The sequence below is a fragment of the Oncorhynchus mykiss genome, chromosome 8 (genome assembly GCF_057628025.1).
Source record: "Oncorhynchus mykiss isolate SJ-2025 chromosome 8, ASM5762802v1, whole genome shotgun sequence".
Lineage (NCBI taxonomy): Eukaryota > Metazoa > Chordata > Actinopteri > Salmoniformes > Salmonidae > Oncorhynchus > Oncorhynchus mykiss.
The window spans coordinates 89,840,001-89,857,500 of record NC_143029.1 but is presented as its reverse complement, the minus strand read 5'-3'; the positions used below and the strand labels follow the sequence as shown (position 1 = coordinate 89,857,500).

The following is a 17,500-nucleotide window of genomic DNA, read 5'->3' as shown; positions in this document are numbered from 1 at the left end:
ACTCTCTCTCACTCTCACTCTCACTCTCTCTCTCTCTCTCTCTGTCTCTCTCCCTGATCACTTTCTGGGGACACCATGTCTCTCTCCTCTCTCCATCTCCTTCTCCTTCTCTCTCTCACCCTCTCCTGTTCTCTCCTTCTCTGTCTCTGTGTCTCTGTGTCTGTGTCTCTGTCTCTCTCTGTCTCTCTCTCTCTGTGTCTCTCTCACCCTCTCCTGTTCTCTCCTTCTCTCTCTCTCTCTCTCTCTCTGTCTCTCTCTCTCTCTCCCTCTCCTTCTCCCTGATCTCCTGACATCCTTCTGGCTGCACCTTGACTCTATAGGTCAGTGTTGATCCCTGTCTTCCACTAACTATGACATCCATCTACAATGATGAGACACAAAGAGATAGTTCTAGAGTTCTGTGTAGAGATCTGTCTAGAGTTGATTTGTTGTGAGTTCATTTGATTCTCCTCTCCTGAGTTCCTTTTGGCTGTACCTTGACTCTATTGGTCAGTTTTGATCACTGTCTGAAGAGATCGACATGACGATTGAGACAGATCTGTCTAGAGTTCTGTTAAAGAAGAGCTAAGGGTGACAGTCACCCTCTCCCTTTTTCCTTGAGCTGCTTCTGCTACCTTGTCTGCTACTACTTCTTCTTCCTGATTCGAGTCAGGCACACAGGAAGTCACTACATCTGGTACCTCGAAGGAATCTCCGTCCACGGTTTCCAGTTTGATGTATCCCTTACTGTTCGAACGCTCCAGACGCGTACAGCTGAACCGACGAGCCCGGTCGCCTTGACGACAGACGGCCACGGTGAGGCTGCATCGTCGTGCCGACTGGGGCTGGTCGACCCCTGGGCTGGAGAGGGAGTTGAGTGACAGGCGAGATCCCATCCCCGTCGTCGCCCTGAAAACGGGAGAAGGAGGGAACAGCTGGGGGCCCTGTGGGGTGGGGGTCTGTCCTTGTAGCGCCTCATCTGGTTCAGTTAGGGTCATGACGGTACCACCCTCATATTCCAGGGGATTCACCGAGGTCCTCCTTGAAGAATCCTTCTCTTTAGTACCCAGACATTGACTATAGGATTCTTGGGGATTCATCGAGGTCCTCCTTGAAGAATCCTTCTCTTTAGTACCCAGACATTGACTATAGGATTCTTGGGGATTCATCGAGGTCCTCCTTGAAGAATCCTTCTCTTTAGTACCCAGACATTGACTATAGGATTCTTGGGGATTCATCGAGGTCCTCCTTGAAGAATTATTCTCTGTATTATCCAGACTTTGACTATAACCTGCTACTTGCTCTTGCTCAATCCCATTTCCACTAAAATCCTTGACATCTGTAATCACTTCCTCCTCTCTCTCGGCCTGTCCCCCCTCCTGTCCCCCCTCCTCCACTGCACCGTTGTTAAGTGTGATGATCGGGAGGGTGAAGACGTTGAAAGAAGAACTGACAATGGATGCTGTACCCTCCCACTGCCTGGGGTACGAGGCCTGCTCTGAGTCCCGCTGTCTGTAGTACGAGGCCTGCTCTGAGTCCCACTGCCTGGGGTATGAGGCCTTCTCTGAGTCCCGCTGTCTGGGGTACGAAGACTTCTCTGAGTCCCACTGCCTGGGGTGCGAGGCCTGCTCTGAGTCCCACTGCCTGGGGCACGAGGCCTGCTCTGAGTCCCACTGCCTGGGGCACGAGGCCTGCTCTGAGTCCCACTGTCTGGGGTAGGGTGTCTGCTCTGAGTCCCACTGTCTGGGGTAGGGTGTCTGCTCTGAACACCTGATTAGATTAGATAAAATAAGATTAGAAAACTTTATTTCAGGTAAATTCAATACAGCTTTATTTATCCCCTCGGGGCGCCTGGTCCACCTGATTAAAACATGAAAACAGCATTAGTTTAGAATAGATTAGAAAACGTTTATGTCCTCAATGAGGCAATGCATTTTGCAGCATACAAAAACAACATACAATGTAGCCTCGTTCGATCATCCGGATCATGCCAGAGCAAGAATCTGATCTGCACACATCTATAAAAACAGAATCTGATCTGCACACATCTAGAGGAACAGAATCTGATCTACACATATCTAGAGGAACAGAATCTGATCTACACACATCTAGAGGACCAGAATCTGATCTACACACATATAGAGGTACAGAATCTGATCTACACACATCTAGAGGCACAGAATCTGATCTACACATATCTAGAGGAACAGAATCTGATCTACACACATCTAGAGGCACAGAATCTGATCTACACATATCTAGAGGAACAGAATCGGATCTACACACATCTAGAGGAACAGAATCGGATCTACACACATCTAGAGGAACAGAATCGGATCTACACACATCTAGAGGAACAGAATCTGATCTACACACATCTAGAGGAACAGAATCTGATCTACACACATCTAGAGGAACAGAATCTGATCTACACACATCTAGAGGAACAGAATCTGATCTACACACATCTAGAGAAACAGAATCTGATCTACACACATCTAGAGAAACAGAATCTGATCTACACACATCTAGAGGAACAGAATCTGATCTACACATCTAGAGAAACATAATCTGATCTACACACATCTAGAGGAACAGAATCTGATCTACACACATCTAGAGGCACAGAATCTGATCTACACACATCTAGAGAAACAGAATCTGATCTACACACATCTACAGAAACAGAATCTGATCTACACACATCTAGAGGAACAGAATCTGATCTACACATCTAGAGAAACATAATCTGATCTACACACATCTAGAGGAACAGAATCTGATCTACACACATCTAGAGGAACAGAATCTGATCTACACATATATAGAGGAACAGAATCTGATCTACACACATCTAGAGGCACATAATCTGATCTACACATATATAGAGAAACAGAATCTGATCTACACACATCTAGAGGAACAGAATCTGATCTACACACATCTAGAGGAACAGAATCTGATCTACACATATATAGAGGAACAGAATCTGATCTACACACATCTAGAGGAACAGAATCTGATCTACACATATCTAGAGGAACATAATCTGATCTACACACATCTAGAGGAACATAATCTGATCTACACACATCTAGAGGAACAGAATCTGATCTACACATATATAGAGAAACAGAATCTGATCTACACGCATCTAGAGAAACAGAATCTGATCTACACGCATCTAGAGGCACAGAATCTGATCTACACATATATAGAGAAACAGAATCTGATCTACACATATATAGAGAAACATAATCTGATCTACACGCATCTAGAGAAACAGAATCTGATCTACACACATCTAGAGGCACAGAATCTGATCTACACATATATAGAGAAACAGAATCTGATCTACACATATATAGAGGAACAGAATCTGATCTACACACATCTAGAGAAACAGAATCTGATCTGCACACATCTAGAGGAACAGAATCTGATCTACACATATATAGAGAAACAGAATCTGATCTACACACATCTAGAGGAACAGAATCTGATCTACACACATCTAGAGGAACATAATCTGATCTACACATATATAGAGGAACAGAATCTGATCTACACACATCTAGAGGAACAGAATCTGATCTACACATATATAGAGAAACAGAATCTGATCTACACACATCTAGAGAAACAGAATCTGATCTACACGCATCTAGAGAAACAGAATCTGATCTACACGCATCTAGAGGCACAGAATCTGATCTACACATATATAGAGAAACAGAATCTGATCTACACATATATAGAGAAACAGAATCTGATCTACACGCATCTAGAGAAACAGAATCTGATCTACACACATCTAGAGGCACAGAATCTGATCTACACATATATAGAGAAACAGAATCTGATCTGCACACATCTAGAGGAACAGAATCTGATCTACACATATATAGAGAAACAGAATCTGATCTACACATATATAGAGGAACAGAATCTGATCTACACATATCTAGAGGAACATAATCTGATCTACACACATCTATAAAAACAGAATCTGATCTACACACATCTAGAGAAACAGAATCTGATCTACACATATATAGAGGAACAGAATCTGATCTACACACATCTAGAGGAACAGAATCTGATCTACACATATCTAGAGGAACATAATCTGATCTACACACATCTATAAAAACATAATCTGATCTACACATATCTAGAGGAACAGAATCTGATATACACACATCTATAAAAACAGAATCTGATCTACACACATCTAGAGGAACAGAATCTGATCTACACACATCTAGAGGAACAGAATCTGATCTACACACATCTAGAGGAACAGAATCTGATCTACACACATTGAGAGGAACAGAATCTGATCTACACACATCTAGAGGCACAGAATCTGATCTACACACATCTAGAGGAACATAATCTGATCTACACACATCTAGAGGAACAGAATCTGATCTACACACATATATAAAAACAGAATCTGATCTACACGCATCTATAAAAACAGAATCTGATCTACACACATGTAGAGGAACAGAATCTGATCTACACACATCTAGAGGAACAGAATCTGATCTACACACATCTAGAGGAACAGAATCTGATCTACACGCATTGTGAGGATCAGAATCTAATCTACACATATTGAGAGCGTCAACTCCAAACCTTTTTTGTTCCTGGAACCACCAAATCACAGCCAAAAGCTCTTGAGGACCACAATTCCTGGAGTCTCGGAATTATACTGAACAAAAATATAAACGCAACATTTAAAGTGTTGGTCCCATGTTTCTTAAACTCAAATGAAAGATCCCAGAAATGTTTCATATGCACAAAAAAAACAACATTTCTTTCAAATTCTGTTAAATCCCTGTTAGTGAGCATTTATCTTTGCAAAGATAATCCATCCACCTGACAGGTGTGGCATATCAAGAAGCTGATAAAACAGCATGATCATTACACAGGTGCACCTTGTGCTGGGGACAATGAAAAGCCACTATAAAATGTGTAGTTTTGTCACACAACACAATACCACAGATGTCTCAGGTTTGGAGGGAATGTGCAATTGACATGCTGACTGCAGGAATGTCCACCAGATAATGTAATGTTAATTTCTCTACCATAAGCCGCCTCCAACGTCATTTTAGATCATTTGGCAGTACGTCCAACCAGCCTTACAATTGCAGGCCACGTGTAACCACAACAGCCCAGGTCCTCCACATCCGACTTCTTCACCTGCGGGATCGTCAGAGACCAGACACCCAGAAAGCTGCTGAAACTGTGGGTTTGCACAACCGAAGAATTTCTGCACAAACCGTCTCAGGGAATCTGAAAAACAACCCCACAGCATGATGCTGCCATCACCATGTTTCACCGTAGGGATGTTGCCCTGTTTCCTCCAGACGTCACACTTGGTATTCAGGCTAAAAAGTTTAATCTTGGTTTCATCGGACCAGAGAGTCCTTTAAGTGCCTTTTGGCGAACTCCAAGCATGCTGTCATGTGCCTTTTACTGAGGAGTGGCTTCCGTCTGGCCACTCCTCAGTAAAGTGCTGCAGAGATGTTTGTCCTTCTGGAAGGTTCTCCCATTTCCACAGAGAAACTCTGGAGCTCTGTCAGAGTGACCATTGGGTTGTTGGTCACCTCCCTGACCCTCCCTCCCTTCTCACCCGATTTCTCAGTTTGGCTGGGCGGCCAGCTCTAGGAAGGATCTTGGTGCTTCCAAAGTTCTTCCATATATGAATGAGGGAGGCCACTGTGTTCTTGGGCACCTTCAATGCTGCAGACATTTTTTGGTACCCTTCCCCAGATCTGTGCCTCGACACAATCCTGTCTCTGAGATCTATGGACAATTCATTCGACCTTTGTTTTTGCTCTGACATGCACTGTCAAATGTAGGACCTTATATAGACGTGTGTACCTTTCCAAATCATGTCCAATCAGTTGAATTTACCACAAGTGGACTCCAATCAAGTTGTAGAAACATCTCAAGGATGATCAATGTAAACAGGATGCACCTGAGCTCAATTTCGAGTCTCATAGCAAAGGGTCTGAAAACTTGTAAATATAATAAATATAAATATAACTTGTAAATATGTTTATTATTATTATTTTCTATTATATAAAAATGTATAAAACGTGTTTTCGCTTTGTCATTATGGAGTATTGTGTGTAGATTGATGGGGGAAAACATGTATTTAATCAATTTTAGAAAAAGGCTGTAATGTAACAAAATGTGAAAAAAGTCAAGTGGTCTGAATACTTTCTGAATGTAAAATTGCGTATAATACCATTAATATTCCAAATTTTTATAATAAAAAAACACCTGCCACCAGTTATAAGAATGTGATCTTGTGTAATCAGGATGGTTGAACGAGGCTATAAAAAATATATAACCAGTCAAAAGTTTGGACACACCTACTCATTTAATGGTTTTCTTTATTTATTTTTTTTACTATTTTCTACATTGTAGAATAAGAGTGAAGACATCAAAACTACACATATGGAATCACGTAGTAACTACAAAAATTTAGATTTTAGATTCTACCAAGTAGCCACCCTTTGCCTCGATGACAGCTTTGCACACTCTTGGCACTCTCTCAACCAGCTTCATGAGGAATGCTTTTCCAACAGCCTTGAAGGAGTGCCCACATATTCTGAGCACAGCCTGAAGATGTGTTGGGTCATTATCCTGTTGAAAAACAAACGATAGTCCCACTAAGCACAAACCAGATGGGATGGAATATCACTGCAGAATGCTGTGGTAGCCATGCTGGGTAAGTGTGCCTTGAATTCTAACTAAATCACAGACAGTGTCACCAGCAAAGCACCATCACACCTCCTCCTCCATGCTTCACGGTGGGAACCACACAAGTGGAGGACATCTGTTCACCTACTCTGCGTCTCATACAGCGTTTGGAACCAAAAATCTCAAATTTGGACTCATCTGACCAAAGGACAGATTTCCACCAGTCTAATGTCCATTGCTCGTGTTTCTTGGCCCAAGCAACTCTTCATCTCATTGGTGTCCTCATGAGTGGCACAGCGGTCTAAGGCACTGCATTTAAGTACTAGACGCATCACTACAGAGCCTGGTTCAATCCTGGGCTGTATGGGAGTCCCATAGGGCGGCACACAATTGGCCAAGCGTCACCTGGGTTTGGCCCGGGTAGGCCGTCATTGTAAATAAGAATGTGTTCTTAACTGACTTGCCTAGTTAAATAAAGGTTAAATAAAATAAAATAGTAGTGGCTTCTTTGCAGCAATTCGACCACGAAGGCCTGATTCACACAGTCTCCTCTGAACAGTTGATGTGGAGATGTGTCTGTTACTTAAACTCTGTGAAGCATTTTTTTGGGCTGCAATTTCTGTCGCTGGTAACTCTACTGAACTTAGAGTAGAGGTAACTCAGGGTCTTCCTTTCCTGTGGCGGTCCTCATGAGAGCCAGTTTCATCATAGCGGATGATGGTTTTTGTGACTGCACTTGAAGAAACTTTCAAAGGTCTTGACATTTTCGGGATTGACTGACCTTCATGACTTAAAGTAATGATTGACAGTTGTTGCTCTTTGCATATTTGAGCTGTTCTTGCCATAAAATGGACTCTGTATTTTACCAAAGAGGACTATCTTCTGTATACCACCCCTACCTTGTCACAACACCACTGATTGGCTCAAACGCAATAACAAGGAAATCAATTCCACAAATTAACTTTCAACAAGGCACACCTGCTAATTGAAATACATTCCAGGTGACTAACTCACGAGGCTGGTTGAGAGAATGCCAAGTGGGTGCAAAGCTGTAGTCCAAGGCTGGTGGCTACTTCGAAGAATCTCAAATATAAAATACATTTTAATTTGTTTAACACTTTTTTGTTTACTACATGATTCCATGTTATTTCATAGTTTTGATATTCACACTATTATACTACAATGTAGAAAATAGTAAAAAAAATAAAAAAATAAAAAAATAAAAACTCTGGAATGAGTAGGTGTGTCACATTTTGACTTGTACTGTACATGCAGACAAAATCACACATTTTAAAACAACAGACTTGTAGGTCTACTGTACCTGCGCTTCTGGTCTCTGTAGATGCTATACACACTTTCCGTGAACGTCTGGTTGTCTCTGGACCAGCTCCGCTGCCGGCCCGCCACTGACGGTCGTCTATACTGCTGCTCACTGCTACCTATCTCCCCCTGGTGGCTTGACACGGTAGTGGAGGGCCAAGGACTGTGCTCTAGCATCTCGCCAGGATGGAACGAACCCGAATTTATGTCCACACTGCCCCTGGACTGCACATAGTTCACCAGTCCGTTAATCGGCGAGTAGTCCTTGGTCCGTGTGATGTGGAGGTCGATGACCGTGGAGTAGATATCTCTGAGGTTGATGACTTTGGTCTTCTGGTCTCTGTTCTCGTGAAGCACGGCGTTAGCGCAGATGAAGAGGAAGATGCCAATCCCCATCACTAAGGGCCCAAACACCTTCAAGTTGTCTGAGTAGAGGTAGCTGTCCAGGAACTCAGAGAGAAACCCCCCTGAGGGAGGACGAGGACTTGTCGACACAGATACAGGTTGAGGAACACTTCCATTCATAGCATCACTCATCTGATTTGTCAACTCAGCACTCGTCTGGTTGGTCAACTCCCCAACAGTCTGGTTGGTCAACTCCTCAACAGTCTGGTTGGTCAACTCCTCAACAGTCTGGTTGGTCAACTCCCCAACAGTCTGGTTGGTCAACTCCCCAACAGTCTGGTTGGTCAACTCCTCAACAGTCTGGTTGGTCAACTCCCCAACAGTCTGGTTGGTCAACTCCCCAACAGTCTGGTTGGTCAACTCCCCAACAGTCAGGTTGGCTGTGTTGTTATCCTTGTTATTGCTCCAGGTGACAGACACCAGGGGGCTCTTGGAGTAGCTCATCCTGCCGTTGTCTCTCCGCTCCTCCCCTGGTGATACCCCGGATGCATACCCTTGGCTGTGGCCTTCATGTGGCCAGTAGCCCAGTACAGCCATGGCTATCCCCAGCATCAACACCACTACCCCCACCGCAGCCACCAGCCCAGATGGGGAACACAGGTTGAGTTTCCCCTTCACCTGAATTCATAAAAGATACAGACAGAACATCATTACCATGTTAGCTTCTGGACATCTAAGAATGCGTCCCAATAATCTCTCCTTCCTCCTTAAAAGTGTGCACTTGTTCACTACCTCCCACAAATGTAAAAGTATTTAAAAGTTTTAGGCTAGAGGGAGTTTCCATATACCAATAATTTCCTTTCAGATCCATGAAGAGAAGTGAAGAAGACAACTGCACATATCACGAGAAAGGAGAGATTATTGGGATGTAACCTAAGATAAAACCAGATACAATACAACAGAGCATTATGGGTACTGTAGTTTGTAGTTCATCACGCTACCCACCACTACCACATCATTCCTCTTCTTCCTCTCTGCTTGTTTCCTCTTCCTCTGGTTCTCAGCGTGGTTCTTAGATCGCTGGGAGTCTTGGCGCCGGTTCATACGCAGCAGGCCGCCCGTGGCGATCATGGCGACGATTTGATTGGACGACGGGCTTGTCAATCAACCTGGGGGGGAAGAGGCAGGGGAAGGGAGGAGAGTCAGTTGTATTGAATTAAAACAAACACAGAAACAGTGACTTTGTTCTCTGAAGGATAAAATGTAGTTCCTCAATACATCCCCAAAAGGATGGATACACCACAAAATGCATCTAAAAAAAAATATGGATTGATAGAATGAGTCCTGAAAACTGTGTTGCTTAGACAGAGAACCACAAGGATGTTAAATTAAGAACACATTCTTATTTTCAATGATGGCCTAGGAACAGTGGGTTAACTGCCTGTTCAGGGGCAGAACAACAGATTTTTACCTTGTCAGCTGAGGGGAATTGATCTTGCAGCCTTTCGGTTACAAGTCCAACGCTCTAACCACTAGGCTACCTGCCGCCCCTACACTCTAACCACTAGGCTACCTGCCCCGCCTACACTCTAACCACTAGTCTACCCTGCTGCCCCTACACTCTAACCACTAGACTACCTGCCGCCCCTACACTCTAACCACTAGGCTACCTGCCCCCCCTACACTCTAACCACTAGGCTACCTGCCGTCCCTACACTCTAACCACTAGGCTACTCTGCCGCCTCAACACTCTAACCACTAGGCTACCTGCCGCCCCTACACTCTAACCACTAGGCTACCTACCGACCCTACACTCTAACCACTAGGCTACCTGCCGCCCCTACACTCTAACCACTAGGCTACCTTCCATCCCTACAATCTAACCACTAGTCTCCACCGCAGCCCCTACACTCTAACCACTAGGCTACCTACCGACCCTACACTCTAACCACTAGGCTACCTGCTGGCCGTCCACTCTAACCACTAGGCTACCTGCTGCCCCTACACTCTAACCACTAGGCTACCTGCCGCCCCTACACTCTAACTACTAGGCTACCTGCCTCCCCTACACTCTAACCACTAGGCTACCTGCCTCCCCTACACTCTAACCACTAGGCTACCTGCCGCCCCTACACTCTAACCACTAGTCTACCCTGCAGTCCCTACACCGTCCCTACGCTCTAACCACTAGGCTACCTGCCGTCCCTACACTCTAACCACTAGGGTACCTTCCATCCCTACAATCTAACCACTAGTCTCCACCACAGCCCCTACACTCTAACCACTAGGCTACCTACCGACCCTACACTCTAACCACTAGGCTACCTGCTGGCCGTCCACTCTAACCACTAGGCTACCTGCCGCCCCTACACTCTAACCACTAGGCTACCTGCCGCCCCTACACTCTAACCACTAGGCTACCTGTCACCCCTACACTCTAACCACTAGTCTACCCTGCAGTCCCTACACTCTAACCACTAGGCTACCTGCCGCTCCTACACTCTAACCACTAGGCTACCTGCCGCCCCTACACTCTAACCACTAGGCTACCTGTCACCCCTACACTCTAACCACTAGTCTACCCTGCAGTCCCTACACTCTAACCACTAGGCTACCTGCCGCTCCTACACTCTAACCACTAGGCTACCTGCCGCCCCTACACTCTAACCACTAGGCTACCTGTCACCCCTACACTCTAACCACTAGTCTACCCTGCAGTCCCTACACTCTAACCACTAGGCTACCTGCCGCTCCTACACTCTAACCACTAGGCTACCTGCCCCCCCAACACTCTAACCACTAGGCTACCTGCCGACCCTACACTCTAACCACTAGTCTACCCTGCAGCCCCATATAGTCAGTATGATGCTAAATCAACCCTCTGAAACCCTCTTTGTATTTACAGACACAAACCCTTGCGTCCAGACGACCACCCATCAGGCTGGTATGCTGCTGTCTTCTCATCTCATCTCCTTCTAGCTCTCTCTCTTCACACTGGTTTGAATCAACTTCGTTTTCATATCATTTCAACAAGATAAGGTACCATTTGGAACACAGCAAGATTGTCTTCATGCCTGGTCCAACCTTGAATCCCTCAATATAATCCCCCTCATTATCCTAATTTTCTCCGTTCTAGGGTTCACATTGATGAATAACTTATTACACTAATGATTATTCACAGCAGCAATTATAGGGACACTTTATTCATAGAAGGATTTGAATATTCAATTTGATTTTGATTGTCTGACAGTCATATAACGCAGGGATATAAGTGCTGATTGTGCTATTAATATATGAGGGTGAAGAAGAAGAATGAAGAAGAGTGAAGAAGAAGAATGAAGAAGAAGAGTGAAGGAGAAGAAGAAGAAGAGTGAAGGAGAAGAAGAAGAAGAGTGAAGGAGAAGAAGAATCAAGGAGAAGAAGAAGAAGAGTGAAGAAGAAGAATGAAGAAGAGTGAAGGAGAAGAAGAAGGAGAAGAGTGAAGAAGTAGAGTGAAGAGGTAGAGTGAAGAAGAAGAAGAAGAAGAAGGAGAAGAGTGAAGAAGTAGAGTGAAGGAGAAGAATGAAGTAGAGTGAAGGAGAAGAGTGAAGAAGAAGAATCAAGGAGAAGAAGAAGAAGAGTGAAGAGGAAGAATGAAGAAGAGTGAAGGAGAAGAAGAAGGAGAAGAGTGAAGAAGAAGAATTAAGAAGAAGAAGAAGAAGGAGAAGAGTGAAGAAGAAGAGTGAAGAAGAAGGAGAAGAGTGAAGAAGTAGAGTGAAGGAGAAGAATGAAGTAGAGTGAAGGAGAAGAATGAAGTAGAGTGAAGGAGAGGAATTAAGGAGAGGAATGAAGTAGAGTGAAGGAGAATAATGAAGGAGAATAATGAAGTAGAAGAAGAAGAAGAAGAAGAGTGAAGAAGAAGAAGAGTGAAGAAGAAGAAGAAGGAGAATAATGAAGTAGAGTGAAGGAGAATAATGAAGTAGAGTGAAGGAGAAGAATGAAATAGAGTGAAGGAGAAGAATGAAGGAGAAGAATGAAGTAGAAGAAGAAGAAGAGTGAAGAAGAAGAAGAGTGAAGGAGAAGAATGAAGTAGAGTGAAGGAGAAGAATGAAGGAGAGGGAATGAGAAGAATGAAGAAGGAGAATGAAGTAGAGTGAAGGAGAAGAATGAAGGAGAAGAATGAAGTAGAGTGAAGGAGAAGAATGAAGGAGAGGGAATGAGAAGAATGAAGAAGGAGAATGAAGTAGAGTGAAGGAGAAGAATGAAGGAGAAGAATGAAGTAGAGTGAAGGAGAAGAATGAAGGAGAATGAAGGAGAAGAATGAAGGAGAATGAAGGAGAAGAATGAAGGAGAGTGAAGGAGAAGAATGAAGGAGAATGAAGGAGAAGAATGAAGGAGAATGAAGGAGAAGAATGAAGGAGAATGAAGGAGAAGAATGAAGGAGAATGAAGGAGAAGAATGAAGGAGAATGAAGGAGAAGAATGAAGGAGAGTGAAGGAGAAGAATGAAGGAGAATGAAGGAGAAGAATGAAGGAGAATGAAGGAGAAGAATGAAGGAGAATGAAGGAGAAGAATGAAGGAGAGTGAAGGAGAAGAATGAAGGAGAATGAAGGAGAAGAATGAAGGAGAAGAATGAAGGAGAGTGAAGGAGAAGAATGAAGGAGAAGAATGAAGGAGAAGAATGAAGGAGAAGAATGAAGGAGAAGAATGAAGGAGAAGAATGAAGGAGAAGAATGAAGGAGAAGAATGAAGGAGAAGAATGAAGGAGAAGAATGAAGTAGAGTGAAGGAGAAGAATGAAGGAGAGTGAAGTAGAAGAATGAAGTAGAGTGAAGGAGAAGAATGAAGGAGAGTGAAGTAGAAGAATGAAGGAGAATGAAGGAGAATAATGAAGTAGAGTGAAGGAGAAGAATGAAGTAGAAGAATGATTGGGTATTTGTCTTTATTTGTGTTTCTACACTGTGTTGATTTAAGCTCCCCTTCTTTCTACTCTCTATCTCTTTCTGTAGACTTCCAAATCCTCTAGCTTGGAATCTGCCTGGGAACTGGGGCTCCGATGGATTCTGAAGTAGGAACAATATAGCATATGCAGAAAGATAATCTTAGATAGATAGGAGATATGCCCAGATGGCTGTTGGGAACAGACAGTCAACCTGCACTGAAGAGAGACTATGTGGGCGGAAGATCACTTTGGTGAGAGAGAGAGAGAGAGAGAGAGAGAGAGAGAGAGAGAGACTATACTATACTATACTTGACTATACTTACTCTTTGACATCATCCTCATTGAAAGAATACCAGAATATAGTTCATTTCCCCCCACCATCTGATGTTCCCAGAATCTCTATGTTAACCAAGGGGTTTTCAAATTTCACATCAGTAGGGTAGAGGGAGGACAAAGGGCGGAAGAGGTATTTATGACTGTCATAAACCTACCCCCAGGCCAACGTCATGACACTGGGCACATGGACTATGGTGGTCTGCTTGAAACATGTTGGTATTACAGACTCAATCAGGGACATGTTGAAAATGTCAGTGAAGACACTTGCCAGTTGGTCAGCACATCCCCGGAGCACACGTCCTGGTAATCCATCTGGCCCTGAGACTTTGTGTATATTGACCTGTCGGCTACGGAGAGCGTGATCACACAGTCGTCCGGAACAGCTGATGCTATCATGCATGTTTCAGTGTTGCTTGCCTCGAAGCGAGAATAAAAGGGATTTAGCTTGTCTGGTCGGCTCATGTCACTGGACAGCTCACAGCTGTGCTTCCCTTTGTAGTCTGTAATAGTTTGCAAGCCCTGCCACATAAGACGAGCGTCGGAGTCGGTGTAGTATGATTCAATCTTAGTCCTGTATTGGCGCTTTGCCTGTTTGATGGTTCGTCGGAGGGCATAGCAGGATTTCTTAGCTAGTCCCGCAACTTGAAAGCGGCAGCTCAATTCGAATGTTGCCTGTATTCCATGGCTTCTGGTTGGGATATGTACGGTCACTGTGGGGATGACGTCCTCGATGCACTAGACCAAGGTGCTGAAAGACAGAGCTCGAAAGTTGGTGGTTTACCCATTCAATTATTGGGAGTTTAAATATAGATAATAGAGCGACTCTATTTATTTTATAGTTTAAAGTTTATTCGTTAGTAAGCATCTCTACACAAAATAACTTCTCCGGGTATGCGCCAGCTCATGCTTTTTACTTGAAAGATCAGAGTTAAAACACTTTTATTTATTAACAATCGATTGTTGCATAGTTTCAAGCAAATACAAAAATCACTAAATAAATAAAAGCATAATCATCACATCTAATGAATTGATGGATTGAATCTAATGAATTAAATATTTTCCTTTATTTGCACTCAGAGCTCCAACTATAGGAGGAGCCCATAAAAATCTGTGAAGAATGCGGCCTTTTATAAACACATTTCAGGCCACGCTTTACTCTCTATGACTACAGGCAAGAATCTGTTATACCACAACAATAAAAAATGACAGGGTTACTCTGCAGACTCTGACAAACTGAGATCTATCTTTTTTTTCTTTTTCTTACCTGGTCTTGAATGCAACCGTCTAATCGAGGTCTATAAAAAGGGACACCTATTGTAGGATCTGTCAAGCCTGAAGGGGGAAATTATTGTCCTAAAAAAAGGAGCACAGACTCACCCAATGATGAAGACAGTAAATATGCGCATTCACCCGGGAATATGGAAGCTCTCCGCTATAGTGACAAAAACATAAGCTACTGTTTGCTCAATACCCTTTTGTGAGTTGAGAAATTTGATATAGCCTAACTAAAGACAGGTTAGAGATGTTTTCTTCGGCTCCTCTCTTCAGTGTTTTTCCATTGTATTTTTGTACTGAAATTGTATTTAAAAATATTGCGACACGGCTAAGCCTGTATTAGATGTATATTATATATTATATATATATATATTATATATATTAGATGCTTTTCACTGACAGTGAAATCAACAATCGGCCAGGGGGCAGATTGGCCATTTGGCAATTCTGGCAAAAGCCAGATGGGCTGGACCCTTCTTTAGTTGGGTGGGTCGAAATTGACACACACACACCAATTTTTTATATATTTATATAAAATATATATATAAAAAAATAGGCCTCCTGAGTGGTGCTGTATCGCAGTGTTGTGGTATCAATACAGCCTGTGGTTCAAACCCGGGCTGTGTCATTACCAGCCGTGACCGGGAGTCCCATAGGGCGGCGCACAATTGGCCCAGCGTCATCCGGGTTAGGGGAGGGCCGGGGGGCGCCTGCAGGCTGACTTCGGTCATCAGTCGAACTGTGTTTCCTCCGACACATTGGTGCAGCTGGATTCCGGGTTAGGTGGGCTTATTAAGAAGCATGTTTCAGAGAACACATGACTCGACCTTCACCTCTCCAGAGCCGGTTGGGGAGTTGCAACGATGAGACAAGATCGTGATCACGAAATTGGGGAGAAAAATTTGGGGTGCATTTAAATGTTTATTTTTTATTTTTATTGAAAATGTGACATGGCCAGCGGCCCATGGGCCTGTTAAGAATTATTTTTTGTTGTTGTTGCAATTTCTCTGTGTTACTAATCTATAATGATTTGGTCAAACAGTACATTATCCTCATGATTCTAGTCATGAAAGTGTGCCTGTTTCACTGGGGCCTGCTGCTGTAATACGCGAGACACTATCCTCTACCCTCCATGAGCTTGAGTGAAAAAATGTGTTTTTTTGAAGGTATAACATTTCAATTGCGGTAAAAAAACACAGCATTGGAAAGCTTCGTTCCTGTTGAAGAGAAGGAGGAGAGGAGGTTCTCGGCTTTCTGTAGGTCTCATTGGTATTTATTATTTTTTTTGGGGGGGGGGGTGTAAAATCCGCACCGGCCATTGCTAGAGCATAGGCCTATAGGTCGACAACCGCAGAGTTTTTCTAGAACATTTAATGTCGGGTGAATACATGGCTAGTAGCAGTGCCTATTATATTTCAATTTAGCGATCCACTCAGTGTGTATTGTTTCCACTTCCTCAGGAGTTGAAGGTTGAAAGTTTAATTAGCCTATGATATTAGTTGGTGAACAAAAAAAAATATGTAATTCATCTCTATTGAACAAAATAAATCATGACAGGAGTCCTATTTTGACAGTAAAATTTAACAAGTATAGTCTAATTGTCAACCCCAAAATGAATGTCAATCACTGGATTAAGGGTTAGGGTTAGGGTTAGGGTTAAGGTCGCACAAAAAATATCTCGAGTCACGACCTGCTTGGACGTGTTAGATGAGACAGCTTTTTTTTTTCACGGATCAGACAAAAGTTCCTTACAGAGACGTATAACAGAGAAATTGCACAAAATACTTTAGAAATAAAATCTTAACAGGCCCCTGGGTCACGTTTGACATTTTTTAAAGGTATTTTTTATATCATTTTTTGTTGTTGCTGTTGATATAGGTCAACAGCCCAGCACATCCAACTAAAAAAGGGTCCAGCCCATCTGGCATGTGACAGAATGGCCAGATGGCCAATCCGCCCGGAATAGGGTGAGAAGGTGTTTCGACACTGAAAAAGTCCAGACCTTCTTCCCTCAGACATCGGTCTCCAATGCTAACCAAAACACATATATCCTCACCCTAACCCTCCAATGCTAACCAAAACACATATATCCTTACACTAACCCTCAAATACTAACCAAAACACATATATCCTCACACTAACCCTCCAATGCTAACCAAAACACATATATCCTCACCCTTACCCTCCAATGCTAACCAAAACACATATATCCTCACACTAACCCTCAAATACTAACCAAAACACATATATCCTCACACTAACCCTCCAATGCTAACCAAAACACATATATCCTCACCCTAACCCTCCAATGCTAACCAAAACACATATATCCTCACACTAACCCTCAAATACTAACCAAAACACATATATCCTCACACTAACCCTCAAATACTAACCAAAACACATATATCCTTACACTAACCCTCCAAATGCTAACCAAAACACATATATCCTCACCCTAACCCTCCAATGCTAACCAAAACACATATATCCTCACACTAACCCTCCAATGCTAACCAAAACACATATATCCTCACACTAACCCTCCAATAATAACCAAAACACACTTGAGTTTCACACATGCAGACTTTGACGATAAACA

General features: G+C 43.2%; 1 protein-coding gene across 1 annotated transcript in view; it reads right to left on the bottom strand.

The window, feature by feature from the left end:
* Positions 1-17,500, bottom strand: part of LOC110519501 (uncharacterized) — an 18,593-nt gene that overhangs the window by 16 nt on the left and 1,077 nt on the right. The window contains exons 2-4 of the mRNA XM_036986642.2: positions 9,373-9,536; positions 8,024-9,045; positions 1-1,749 (exon numbers count right to left, since the gene is read on the bottom strand). The exon at positions 1-1,749 is cut by the window's left edge and continues 16 nt beyond it. Coding sequence (XP_036842537.2) covers positions 543-1,749; positions 8,024-9,045; positions 9,373-9,498 — 2,355 coding nt within the window. The 5' untranslated portion in view covers positions 9,499-9,536 and the 3' untranslated portion in view covers positions 1-542. The remainder of the gene's footprint in view (positions 1,750-8,023; positions 9,046-9,372; positions 9,537-17,500) is intronic.